Source organism: Procambarus clarkii, chromosome 56 (genome assembly GCF_040958095.1).
Source record: "Procambarus clarkii isolate CNS0578487 chromosome 56, FALCON_Pclarkii_2.0, whole genome shotgun sequence".
Taxonomy (NCBI): domain Eukaryota; kingdom Metazoa; phylum Arthropoda; class Malacostraca; order Decapoda; family Cambaridae; genus Procambarus; species Procambarus clarkii.
The window spans coordinates 24,250,280-24,264,062 of record NC_091205.1 but is presented as its reverse complement, the minus strand read 5'-3'; the positions used below and the strand labels follow the sequence as shown (position 1 = coordinate 24,264,062).

At 43.5% G+C, this 13,783-nt stretch overlaps 1 protein-coding gene and 1 long non-coding RNA gene across 2 annotated transcripts; both read right to left on the bottom strand.

Moving 5' to 3' along the window:
• Positions 1-6,529: 6,529 nt before the first annotated feature.
• LOC123770745 (uncharacterized) lies at positions 6,530-8,660 on the bottom strand. The gene is made up of 2 exons (XR_011223059.1): positions 8,573-8,660; positions 6,530-6,984 (listed from the first exon to the last, which is right to left on the bottom strand). It is a non-coding gene; the product is annotated as an uncharacterized lncRNA (long non-coding RNA).
• Positions 8,661-11,018: 2,358 nt separating this feature from the next.
• Positions 11,019-12,492, bottom strand: LOC123770746 (FHA domain-containing protein FhaA-like). Its single transcript, XM_045762904.2, has 2 exons — positions 12,405-12,492; positions 11,019-11,458 (listed from the first exon to the last, which is right to left on the bottom strand). The coding sequence occupies exons 1-2, from the start codon at positions 12,474-12,476 to the stop codon at positions 11,222-11,224; spliced, it is 309 nt and encodes a 102-aa protein (XP_045618860.2). The 5' UTR covers positions 12,477-12,492; the 3' UTR covers positions 11,019-11,221.
• Between the last annotated feature and the right edge of the window lie 1,291 nt (positions 12,493-13,783).

Here is a 13,783-nt window from a genome sequence, read left to right as displayed (position 1 = left end):
GATAATCTTCAGGGATTAACCCCTAAACATCAAATGCAAAACCCTCATGTTCAGCTGAGGAGCAGTTCATGGAAGGGACTGGAAAGTGGGCACAGCCTAGGAGGACGGTGTGTGTGGACTCAGGGAAGGAACATCATCTCCAGGAGAACTGTGGAACAACATACGAGTAAGTACGGCTCTCTTGAACTAAAGCACCTCATTCAGTACTCTTGGCCTCTGGTAGGAATTAGTTAGGGAAGTGCCAATTTAACTATTTCGAATAAAGTCATATATTGTCAAGTGTTATTAAATGTGTATTAATGGTTCCTTGTCTTAGTGATATTGGGCCTACCGTCCCTCTTGGCCCTAGTGACCTAGTGTCCGTAATTATCCTGTACTCCTCCCACCGTCCGTCCCGTGTTGAGGTGTTAGTATTGGGTGTGTCCCGCCTTATGCTTGTGTACTCTATAGTTCCCAAATGGTCAGGATTATTCGAATGTCAGGCCAGGATCCTTGTACCGTTCAATTGTCCCCTACACCTGTCCTGGTAGGTTATTCCATCTGCAAGACCTATGAACCTCACTCCGGTCCCCTGTCCGGTAACTCAGGGTGGTGGCAGCGTTACTCGGTAACTCATACGATAGGCTGTGACTACGATTATCTCTATCTTTCTGTCTCACTCTCCCTCGTCCTCACTCGCTCTCGTTCTCCCTCCCTTGCTCTCGTTCTCGCTCTGCCTCACTCTTCCTCACGCTCTCTCTCTCTCCTCTGTTTACTGGTTTACGTCTTCGTATGACGGCCCGAGTGATCGCTTGACGATCATCTTACATGATCGATATAGCATCCGTTATTACCATAGAAAGAGCGGAGATTGCACGGTTAGTTCTTTTTTTATTTTTATTATTATTATTATTTTTACCACAGACGTGGCCACACATTTACAATGCTAACCAGCATATATACATTTTCTTCTGTCCTCCATGGACAGGGTTAGAGAAGTGTTAAACATATAGTTCAAGGGTTTATTGAACACTCAACCACAGAAGGTGATTCGGTGCTTTTAAAATGCTAAGCTAACCTACATACGTAAATACATAGATACACAGATTTACGTATGCCCTACATAAAGTGTTTGCTGTGTCTTTTACATAGTGTCATTAATGTACATTCACAAAGGTGAAATGTAATTCTGATCAGCTTCCATATATACTTTATACCCATACATATACATACACACACACATATACATACATATATACACACACACATACATTTGTCTCATTTACTCTGACAGGGTGAGATAGCTGATAAAGAAACTAGTGTGCAATTATGCACTTAATCACTGAAGGTGATGAAGGTGCTTTTACAAGCTCAGGTTATATAGTTACATCATATATATATACATTGTATGATTGATATATTACATGGTCAATCTTGGATACAAGTCCAATATATCATTAAGTGTTCCAATACTCATATAGTAATTACAGAGTTCAGCATACCTTAGCCCAGAAGGGCGAAAGTCAATCAGTATGGGACATTCTACAGTATAATGTTCAAGAGAGTGCATGTTTTCTCTTTCACAAAGTTGACACATTGTGTACTCGACATTTGGGTTTTGAGAAAGCTGCAAGATACGTCTATATCCCAGGCGTATTCTGGCCACTATAACATCACATTGCCGGGTTCTTGTTCTGTTAGTCCATATGTGAATGTCTCCTCACGATATCTATCATAATATTTAATGCTACAACTTTCAGGTCTTTGTGAATTTGTTAGGTCGGTGAGATTTTCATTAGATATTTGTTTAAGTATTCTCTTTGTCACTGCTAATGAAACACCCGTATCAATGTCTACCACTAGTTTTCTGCAGGCTATCTTAGCAAGCATATCAACAGTGTCATACCTTGAGATACCAACATGTGATGGTATCCATAGGAATTTAATCTCAAATCTGTTTTCTTTGGCAGCTAAAACATCCATTCAAATATCACTGACTATTTTCTGGGTGTCACTACTATGTGCGTTCAATGCCACGAGTGCACTCTGCGAGTCACAGTATATAAGTGCATGTAACATTTTTTTTTTTTTGAGATATATACAAGAGTTGTTACATTCTTGTACAGCCACTAGTACGCGTAGCGTTTCGGGCAAGTCCTTAATCCTATGGTCCCTGGAATACGATCCCCTGCCGCGAAGAATCGTTTTTTCATCCAAGTACACATTTTACTGTTTCGTTAAACAGAGACTACAGTTAAGGATTTGCGCCCAGTAAATCCTCCCCGGCCAGGATACGAACCCATGACATAGCGCTCGCGGAACGCCAGGCGAGTGTCTTACCACTACACCACGGAGACTGCTCAAATTTGAACAATCTTCTCTCGTACATACAGCAATGAAGCGCGTCAATGACTGGGCAAGTACAACTCAAACCGAACATGCAGGCATATACCTTGCCACTGAATTTTTAAAAGACAAAGACAGTGGACTTATATACTGTGGTTAGTTCAGTGGTAGTAGCGGGGTGCGCGGTCGAGATATTACAATTGCGAGATATTACAACATATCCACTTCGTGTCCTTTTATAAAACACTTAGCGAGAAGAAACGGGGGTGACTGACTTTGAACCACAAGGTGAACTGGTGACTGGTGGTGAAAGGCACACACACGCATGCAGTGACTGGAGGTTCTTGCTGTATCTCCGTAGCAGCGGACAGTCAGTGCTTGTAACCTTGCTGGAAAGTTCATGCAAGCAAAAAACACACACACGCCCTGTTTCTTGAGGTGAGTCATGCAAGAAATCTTTTACGACTATCAGGAAGCTTAAGATAGCTGCCTGCCTCGCTTGGGTACTGTATGCCACCAGGAAGCTTAAGATAGCTGCCTGCCTCGCTTGGGTACTGTATGCCTCCAGGAAGCTTAGGGTAGCTGCCTGCCTCGCTTGGGTACTGTATGCCACCAGGAAGCTTAAGATAGCTGCCTGCCTCGCTTGGGTACTGTATGCCTCCAGGAAGCTTAGGGTAGCTGCCTGCCTCGCTTGGGTACTTAGCCACCAAGAACAGCCTCGTTACAAACACCTGTGTCCCATTGCTCCCTCAGGAACGTCTTTGAAGCTGACAGCAAAACTCATGCATCTGAGATCCTTGGAAAACAGGTCGATCAGACGCTGCGTCCCACGTTAAAAGAATTCAGTTCTTTCCAACGCCTTGCTCCCGGGTCTGGGGAATGTGGTCTTAATCTTGATCCTTAGAGCCTCGGTCATCTCCTCAATGTTAAGGTCACCTCGGCCCATCCTTGGCGTGTGAGCCCGGTACAGGCACCTTCGGGAGGACTGGATGGGTTGGTGCTGAGGTGATTAGAGATAGGGAGTTTAAGCCTATTGAAAGGGGGGAGGGGTTTAAATGAGGGACAGTAAATGTGAAGCTTAATACTGGATGACAGCTGACGTTGGGTGATGGACAGTTAGACCATTCATACAAGTACCATTATGTCAACAACATTGCAGTACTAGTAATACTGAACGAATGAAAATTGACTAAACTTACGTCAATAATTGACTATAATTTTGTGTATATTCAACTGTAAGTGTCCAGCCAATTATGATGAGCGTCGTCGATTAGATTTGGCGTGAGTGTGGTGATGAGTAAGCCAGCTGGTTGATCTGGCAGACAGAAGAGCATTATGGAAGAGATCATCACAGCATACCTGGAGGAGAGCATCATGGGAGAGATCATCACAGCATACCTGGAGGAGAGCATCATGGGAGAGATCATCACAGCATACCTGGAGGAGAGCATCATGGGAGAGATCATCACAGCATACCTGGCGGTTACCACACCTGTCTCTCAGCTTATATTTATATTTTCCTGTCTCTGCCTGCTCTCTGCGTCTGTGTCTATTCCTCTGTCCCCGTGTCTATCTGTTTATCTGTGTATCTGCGTCTGTGTCTATTCGTCTGCCTCTGTTTGTGTCTCGGAGTGTCTGTTTCTCTGTGTGTAAGCGTCTATCTGTCTGTTTCTCTGTGTGTAAGCGTCTATCTGTCTGTTTCTCTGTGTGTAAGCGTCTATCTGTCTGTTTCTCTGTGTGTAAGCGTCTATCTGTCTGTTTCTCTGCTTCAGTGTTTGTCGCAATTTGTGTCACTTTGTAATTGTCTAAGTGTAGTTACAGGATGAACTACGCTCCAGGTGTCCTGTCTTCCCAGTACTCTTTGTCGTATAATGCTTTGAACTACTGACGGTTTTGGCCTCCACCACCACCTCACTTAACTTGTTCCAACCGTCTACCACTGTTTGGAAAAGAAAACTTTCTTATATTTGTTCGGCACTTCTGTTTCCTTAGCTTGAATCTGTGTCCTCTTGAACAAATCCACAAGGGCCCTGATGAGGGTTCGAACCTACGTCCGAGAGGATCCCAGACGCGCCTTAATAGACTGTACCACGACATGGTTAAAAGTATTGTAACCGGGAGTGCAACTGCCCTCACACGGATCCTGCAGCCTCTCCGAGACACAAACCAGGGTTTTACACAATTCCCCTATGCACCCCGGGCTCTGTCAATAAGCTGTTCTTCCTCTTCGCCCTTACTTCATTACACACAGAAATCACAATAGCGTGATGCATCAAATTCATTTGATGCATCACGCTAGTGTGATTTATGTGTGGTCTGTGTCCTCTTGTTCGTGAAGTTGCTGGTTTCAGGAAATCCTCTTTGTCAGTTTGGTCTCTTCCTGATAGTATTTTGTAAGTGGTGATTATATAACTTCTCTTTCTTCTGTCTTCTAGTTTAGGCATGTTTAACGCTTCTAGGCTCGCCTCGTAACTCTTTATTTTTCAGTCCCGGAAGCCACTTTGTAGCATGCCGCTGCACCCTTTCCAGTTTATTTATGTTATTCTTTAGATTTGGGCACCTGCTGCATATTGTAGTTTTGGTCTCACAAAAGTCATGAACAGTTTCTTTAGTATTTCACCATCCATATAATTAAAAGCAAGTCTGGGAGTTGGAAAGTGACTCGTACGATCTTCTCACAATGCTCTTTGTGTGTTCCTCTGACGACAGCTTACTATACAAAACCACCACTAGGTCTCGTTCTTTAAAAATATCTTCATCCATTTCAGAAGTCTTCCTCTCACCCCTCCAGTATGTTCAAGTTTCCGAAACGTCCTCTTGTGTGGAACTCTATTAAAAGCCTTTTTTAGGGTCTCTCTCTCTCTCTCTCTCTCTCTCTCCCTCTCTCTCTCTCTCTCTCTCTCTCTCTCTCTCTCTCTCTCTCTCTCTCTCTGTCTCTCTGTCTCTCTGTCTCTCTGTCTCTCTGTCTCTCTGTCTCTCTCTCTCTGTCTCTCTCTCTCTGTCTCTCTCTCTCTCTCTCTCTCTCTCTCTCTCTCTCTCTCTCTCTCTGTCTCTCTCTCTCTCTCTCTCTCTCTCTCTCTCTCTCTCTCTCTCTCTCTCTCTCTCTCTCTCTCTCTCTCTCTCTCTCTCTCTCTCTCTCTCAGCAATCTCTCTCTCTCTCTCTCTCTCTCTCTCTCTCTCTCTCTCTCTCTCTCTCTCTCTCTCTCTCTCTCTCTCAGCAATCTTTTATCTCAGCAATCTCTCTCTCTCTCTCTCTCTCTCTCTCTCTCTCTCTCTCTCTCTCTCTGTCTCTCTCAGCAATCTTTTATCTCAGCAATCTCTCTCTCTCTCTCTCTCTCTCTCTCTCTCTCTCTCTCTCTCCAGCCCATCCTCCTGTTTATTTAGTACTTATAGTAGCGATGAGGACCATAGTACATATATGACGTAATGAACATTTAGAAAGTAGAAATCGTTCCTATTAAATTTGTACAAACCAGAAAAGATTTTGTGTTTATGTTGCAAAGGAAACCTAAACTAGCCTAACCTAACCTTCCTAGGCCTAATACACGTTATCTGAGGCTTAACAGAGTATATATATATATGCTATACTAGGCCTAGGAATATTTAAGTTTCTTTTTAGCTCAATTTTTTCAGACTCTATAAAGTGGATAGTACCAAATTCTAATATTGTTGGTGTTGTTTTAGGTTCAGCTACTGGGCACAAAAAGTTGCAAGTAGCACGGGCTATGGTGAGCCCGTAGTAGACTTAACTTGGCACAGGAATGGGGCTGTATGCTGAAAAATTCTACCCCTCTAATTGCGTTTTACGTCAATGTTTATACTTTAGTGAACATAGTTTTAATCATGATGACCAGACCACACACTAGAAGGTGAAGGGACAACGACGTTTCGGTCCGTCCTGGACCATTCTCAAGTCGATTCAGCTACTGGCTAGCGATTCAGCTAGATGAATTCGATTCGGCTAGAGCTATTCAGCTCTATCGACTTGAGAATGGCCCAGGACGGACCGAAACGTCGTCGTCCCTTCACCTTCTAGTGTGTGTGGTCTGGTCAGCATACTGTAGCCACGTTATTGTGACTCATCGCCTGCATAGTTTTAATCATCCTCATCCTCGTGCTCCTTATCCTCAAGGGAAGGAAGCGTCTTTAGTCTCTGATACCATCAAAGTTTTACTCCCTCTTCGTACTAAAGGAAAGAGTCAAAGTCTTTGATCTGTTTATTGTATTTGTTTAGTCATCATGGTAAAGTTATAACAAGCAGAAGGTTGAAAGGGTGACTATGAATCCACCAGTTGGTGAGGTCACGTCAGGGAGATGAATCTTTCACACACACTGGAGGCTGAGGAGTTTGGGTACTGTAGGGCCTGTTAGTCCTTCTGATGCTTGGGAGGAAGTGACGATTGCCGAGAGCACATTTCAAGATTAACCCCAGAATCCACCAAGGCCGCCATATCCGCCATAGCCCCCATATCCACCATAGCCACCATAGCCACCATAGCCCCCATAACCCCCATAGCCACCATATCCGCCACCAAAGTGATGGTGATGGTGCGGGTCAGCATCAGGGTCAGGGTAAGCCAGGGCGTAGGGGTCAGGCATAGCTCGGGCTGACCCCATCAGGGTGGCTAGGGCCACCACCAACACCACCATCAGCAACAACTGTAACAAGAGAAGATAAATTGCATACAAATAGATGAAAACTGCAGTAGGCTTACTGGAAGGATACAAATAGATGAAAACTGCAGTAGGCTTACTGGAAGGCAGCCCTCTAATTATATCCACTTAAACTCATTCATACACTCGTCTAACCAATGCTTAAAACCATCCATCAGTGTCAAATGCATTATGCTGCCCGATAATTTGATCCATAAATCAGTACCCCTTATTATCAAACCAGTATTTACCCAGGTCTTTTCAGAATCTAAACGTTTCTAATTTACATCCATTTTTTTCGTGTGCCTGGCTTAGCGTTCTCTCCTTATAATAGGTTAGGGTAGGTTAGATTAGGTTACGATAGGTTCCCTTACCTTTTTCGTGTTGATGTATTTTTAAAACTATTAATATTCGTGCATCCCAATACAGTATCTCAATTACCTAATTTCGAACAATTATACATTTATTTTTTGTTTCAAATCCTAGTCGCAAATCAGATTGGGCAATTTCAACATTGTCCAGCTGATATATGTTATTATTATTATTACTATTACTATTATTATTACTTAGGGTCAAGCCCCTTCATTGTTAACATTCAAATATATCTGCAAAAAATATATCTGCAAAAAATATTTCTGCAAAAAATCTGTTATTGTTGTTTTTAGTTCATGATAAATAACACACAGAAATCACAATAACGTGATGCTTCAAATGAAGAAATCCACAAGAGCCGTGACGAGGGTCCGAAGTCGATTAAGGCAGCGTCTGGGATCTTCTCGGACGTAGGTTCGAACCCTCGTCACTGCCCTTGTGGATTTGTTCACTTAAATAACTTGCTCCCTGAGAGCAAGAAAATTTGCCAAATTGTCCTCGCCACCAGTTACAGTAGAGGTTTGTCTCTAGTTAATACAGAGACAAAGAATATTGATTGAGACAAAAAATAAAAATATTGATACAGAGACAAAAAATAAAAATATTAATACAGAGACAAAGAATATTATTTACTACAATGTAACACTCTCCACTAGAATGTATTCTTGTATCAAGTGAGCACCTACCACTTGTCCCGCTTGATGTATTCGTGTGCTAACTAATCTATTATAATTTATCCTCTAGAATGTATTCTTGCATCAAGTGAGCACCTACCACCTGACAGTGGTTACAATAATGGGAATCAGCATCAACAATAATTAATTTATAATTCTAATTTGTTGTATAATTAAATAATTGTATGCAGTTCTAATCTTATATTGTTATTCGCTAACACAACCGCTTAAAATCACCAGCTTTAAGCTGTGTCCATCTGAGATACTCTTTTGGCACATGATTCACCTCTGCCTGAAAATATGATATATAGAAAAGAGAACATCTATAGTCATTTGATGTACCCATAACTATATAACCATAGCTGCCCTGTCTGGAGGTTCCTAACTATATATACTCAAAGCTGCCCCTGTCTGGAGGTACCTAACTATATACCCATAGCTACCCTGTCTGGAGGTTCCTAACTATATACCCATAGCAGCCCTGTCTGGAGGTACCTAACCATACACCCATAGCTGCCCCTGTCTGGAGGTGAAGGCTGTGTACTCACAGTGTTCATGGCGAATGCTTCACGTTGAGTATACTGGCCAGTGTAAGCCCCGGTTCCTTTATATACCAGCATCTTCCGACCACCTCGCCTGTGGCTCCTCCCACACACATACACACAATCGTTTTATCTATCTGGAAACTTCTGGTATTTGGTATTCATACTACGCCGAACCTGTTGTGCGCGGCATGGGGGGGTGGGAGCGGGGAGTATGGATAGAGGTGAATTAACATAAAATGGGGGTGATATAGGAGGCACTGCTGGAGGGGGTGATACAGCAGGCACTAGTGGACGAAGTGATATAGCAGGCACTGCTGGAGGAAGTGATATAGCAAGCACTGCTGGAGGAACTGATATAGCAAGCACTGCTGGAGGGAGTGATATAGCAGGCACTGCTGGATAAGGGTGATATAGCAGGCACTGCTGGAGGAAGTGATATAGCAAGCACTGCTGGAGGGAGTGATATAGCAGGCACTGCTGGAGGAAGTGATATAGCAAGCACTGCTGGAGGAAGTGATATAGCAAGCACTGCTGGAGGGAGTGATATAGCAGGCACTGCTGGATAAGGGTGATATAGCAGGCACTGCTGGAAGGGGTGATAGAGGAGGCACTGCTGGAAGAGGAGATATAGCAGGCACTGCTGGAGGGAGTGATATAGCAGGCACTGCTGGAGGGAGTGATATAGCAGGCATTGCTGGAGGGGGTGATATAGCAGGCACTGCTGGAGGGGATGATATAGCAGGCACTGCTGGATAAGGGTGATATAGCAGGCACTGCTGGATAAGGGTGATATAGCAGGCACTGCTGGATAAGGGTGATATAGCAGGCACTGCTGGATAAGGGTGATATAGCAGGCACTGCTAGAGGGGGTGATACAGCAGGCACTGCTGGATAAGGGTGATACAGCAGGCACTGCTGGAGGAAGTGAATCTAAGCAGAAAATTACTTGATATAATACTGATGTTTCTCAGACTCTGCTTCTCTTTTTATCAACAAAAACACAAGGTCGTAACTTTTCTAAGAGTTGTCAAAACAGAGCAAGAACCGTAGCCAAGCTACCGCTAGATGCAGGTGTCGAATAAAGACAGATGTTGACAAAAAAGCAAGGTAGAGAACCCGTACCTCTGTTCAATTACAGATGTGAAGAACAGATGTGGTCAATACCACACAAGTTTACTGCAGTAAATACAGCGAACAAGTCGAACCATCTTCAGGGCGTAAGCCGTAGGTGACCTAAACAGCTGTGAACCTCAAGGTCACGTGAGGGGTCTTTGAGTAAACAATGACCTTCCTGGACCCAGGTTTTGAATGGTACAAAAAATTATTGACGCAGGAGGATGACGATGACAACCCGGGCACTAGAGGGGGGTAGGGTGGGGTTGGGGTGGGGGGTATGTGCTAGGGAAACCCCAGCCTGGAGGTGGGACGCGGCTATGCTGTTAAAAGGGAATTGAATCTGGGATTGTTTAGCCCACCAGCTGTTGTTATAGCATGATATCGTATGGCTCATCGTCTACCTGTTTTAATGACGCGTGTGCTGGTGCACCTGTCCTTTGGGGCACCTGTCTCCTCACTCACCCGTCTCTTCACTCACCCGTCCCCTCACTCACCCGTCTCCTCACCCGTCCCCTTACTCACCCGTCCCCTCACCCACCAGCCCCCTCACTCACCCGTCCCCTGGCTGAAAGGTTCTGCAGCCCGTCCTCATAAACAAATGCCAAAAGTGTCCCCATGCACCCGCCAAACCCCTTGTTTATGAATGAAAAACTGTTTACACACGACTCACAACTGATGACGTTCGAACACTTTCGGAACAAGTGCTTCACTGACGATTTTTTTTCGAACGCTTCACCCACGTACAACAAATGCAAATAATCGTCAACAGAACTTAAACACCTAACCTAACCTATGCCTAAATATGTACAGTTTGCTAATATATAACAATATACATTTATATTTGAGAAAATTCCCATTTTGAATGAACAGCATGTTAAAACTGAGGAATTCGATTAACCTAACCTAACCTCCTAGGTGTAGTACAGATAGCGTGTGATACACGCTATCTGAGGCCTAACATAGTACATATATATGCTATACTAGGCCTAGGAATATTTATGTTTGTTTTTAGCTTTATTTTTTTCGGGGTATAAAGTGAATAGTTCCAAATTCTACTGTTGTTGTTGTTTTAGATTCAGCTACTGAGGAAAAAAAAGTTGCAAGTAGCACGGGCTATGGTGAGCCCATAGTGGACTTACCTGGCACAGGAGCGGGGCTGTATGCTGAAACATTATACCATCTAATTGCATTTTACGTCAGTGTTCGTACTATGGTGAACATAGTTTTAATCATCCTGATCCTCGTTCTCCTTATCCTCATGGGAAGGAAGCGTCCTTAGTCTATGATACCATCAAGGTTTTACTCCCTCTTCGTGCTAAAGGAAAGAGTCAAGTCTTTGATATGTTTATTGTATTTATTTAGGCATCATAGTAAAGTTACAAGAAGAACGTTGAAAGGGTGACTCTCCATCCACCAGTTGGTGAGGTCACGTCAAGGAGATGATTCTTCCACACACTGGAGGCTGAGGTGTTCCGGATACTGGGCCTGTTTTGTCGCTTGGTAGGAAGTGACGATCGCTGATGGTGCAATTCAAGATTAACCCCAGAATCCTCTACCATAGCCGCCATACCCGCCATATCCGCCACCATATCCCCCATATCCGCCACCATAGCCCCCATATCCGCCATAGCCACCATATCCGCCACCAAAGTGATGGTGATGGTGCGGGTCAGCATCAGGGTCAGGGTAAGCCAGGGCGTAGGGGTCAGGCATGGCTCGGGCTGACCCCATCAGGGCGGCCAGGGCCACCACCAACACCACCATCAGCGACAACTGTAACAAGAGAAGAGACATTACATACAAATAGAGGAAAACTGCAGTAGGCTTACTGGAAGGCAGCCCTCTAATTATATCCACTTAAACTCATTCATATACTCGTCTAACCTATGCTTGAAACCATCCAGCAGTTCCAAATTAATTATGTTGCCCGATAATTTGATCCATAAATCAGTACCCCTTTATTATCAAACCAGTATTTACCCAGGTCTTTTCAGAACTTAAACTTTTCTAATTTGTATCCATTTTTTTTTCGTGTACCTGGCTTAGCACTATCTCCTTATAATAGGTTAGGGTAGGTTAGATTAGGTTACGATAGGTTCCCTTACCCTTTCGTGTTGTATTTTGTGTTGATGTATTTTTAAAACTTTATTAATATTCCTGCATCCCAATACAGTATCCCAATTACCTAATTTCGAACAATTATACATTTATTTTTTGTTTCAGATCCTAGTCGCAAATCAGATTGGGCAATTTCAACATTGTCCAGCTGATATATGTTATTATTATTATTACCTAGGGTCAAGCCCCTTCATTGTTAACATTAAAATATTTCTGCAAAAAGGTTGTTGTTGTTTGTATCCCATCTATAAATAACTTGTTTGGAACCCTTTATAAATAACTTGCTCCCTGAGAGCAAGAAAATTTGCCAAATTGTCCTCGCCACCACTTGCAGTACAGGTTTGTCTCTAGTTAATACAGAGACAAAGAATATTTATTTTGAATAATTGTATCCAGTTCTAATCTTATATTGTTATTCGCTAACACAACCGCTTAAAATCACCAGCTTTAAGCTGTTTCCAGCTGAGATACTCTTTTGACACATGATTCACCTCTGCCTGAAAATACAATATATAGAAAAGAGAACGTCTATAATCAAATGATGTACCCATAACTATATACCCATAGCTGCCCTGTCTGGAGGTGAAGGCTGTGTACTCACAGTGTTCATGGCGAATGCTTCACGTTGAGTATACTGACCAGTGTAAGCCCCGGTTCCTTTATATACCAGCATCTTCCGACCACCTCGCCTGTGGCTCCTCCCACACACATACACACAATCGTTTTATCTATCTGGAAACTTCTGGTATTTGGTATTCATACTACGCCGAACCTGTTGTGCGCGGGGGAGGAGTGAGAGGAAGTATGGGTAGAGGTGATTTAACATAAAATGGGGGTGGTATAGCAGGCACTGCTGGAGGGGTGGTATAGCATGCACTGCTGGAGGGGTGGTATAGCAGGCACTGCTGGAGGGGTGGTATAGCAGGCACTGCTGGAGGGATGAATGTAAGCAGAAAATTACTTGATATAAGACTGACGTTTCTTAGTCTCTGCTTCTTTGATGTCAACAAAAACACAAGGTCGTAACTTTTCTAGAATTGTCAAAACAGAGCATGAATCTTAGCCAAGCTACCACTGGATGCAGGTGTCAAGTTAAGACAGGTGTTGACACAAAAGCGGCACACTTTTGTTAAATTACAGATGTGGTCAATACCATTAATGTTTACTGCAGTAAATACAGCGAACAAGTCGACCCATCTTCAGGGCGTCAGCCATAGGTGACCTAAACAGCAGTGAACCTCAAGGTCACATGAGGGGTCTTTGAGTAAACAATGACGTTCCTGGACCCAGGTTTTGAATGGTACAAAAAATTATTGACGCTTGTACTTGTTAGGCCCCTCCTAACCAGGGGGGCCTACAAGTACTCCGTACTTGTACTCCTACTCTGCATACTCCGCCTCTACGCAGGTCGCACACCAAACCTGTGTCAGGTTAGGTTAGGATCTGTAGGTTTCATTTCTTTGAACTGTAACCTGGGCCTTGTCCTCTTCCCCCAGTTCGGCTGAGATGATCTACCTGCACATTCTTGAGAGCTTGCTTTGTTAGGGGGTTATTCATGCCGGTGCCACCTCTTGGGTGGCTTAATATTCATCAATCAATCAATCTTTAGACCTTTACGGGCTCACCATAGCCCGTGCTACATGGACACTTCGTCCTGAGTAGCTAAATCTTTAACAACAACAACAACTTTAGACCTCTATAATGTCGGGAAGTAAAGTGTGTTCTTGCTGGTTGATCCGTAAGCACTTATATAGGCCTCGCTGCAACGAATTGGGGTTCGATCCTGTGGTTCGTTGAATCGAGGTTGTTCCTAGCAGGGAGTCTTGCTAACTATATATTATCGGGATTGTTCTTATTATATGGATTGTTGCTATATATATATTGAGCCGATTGTTGCCATATATTATATGGGGTGTTGCTATATTACAACGATTGTTATATGTATTATAGATTGTTGCTAAATATTATAGGGATTGTTGA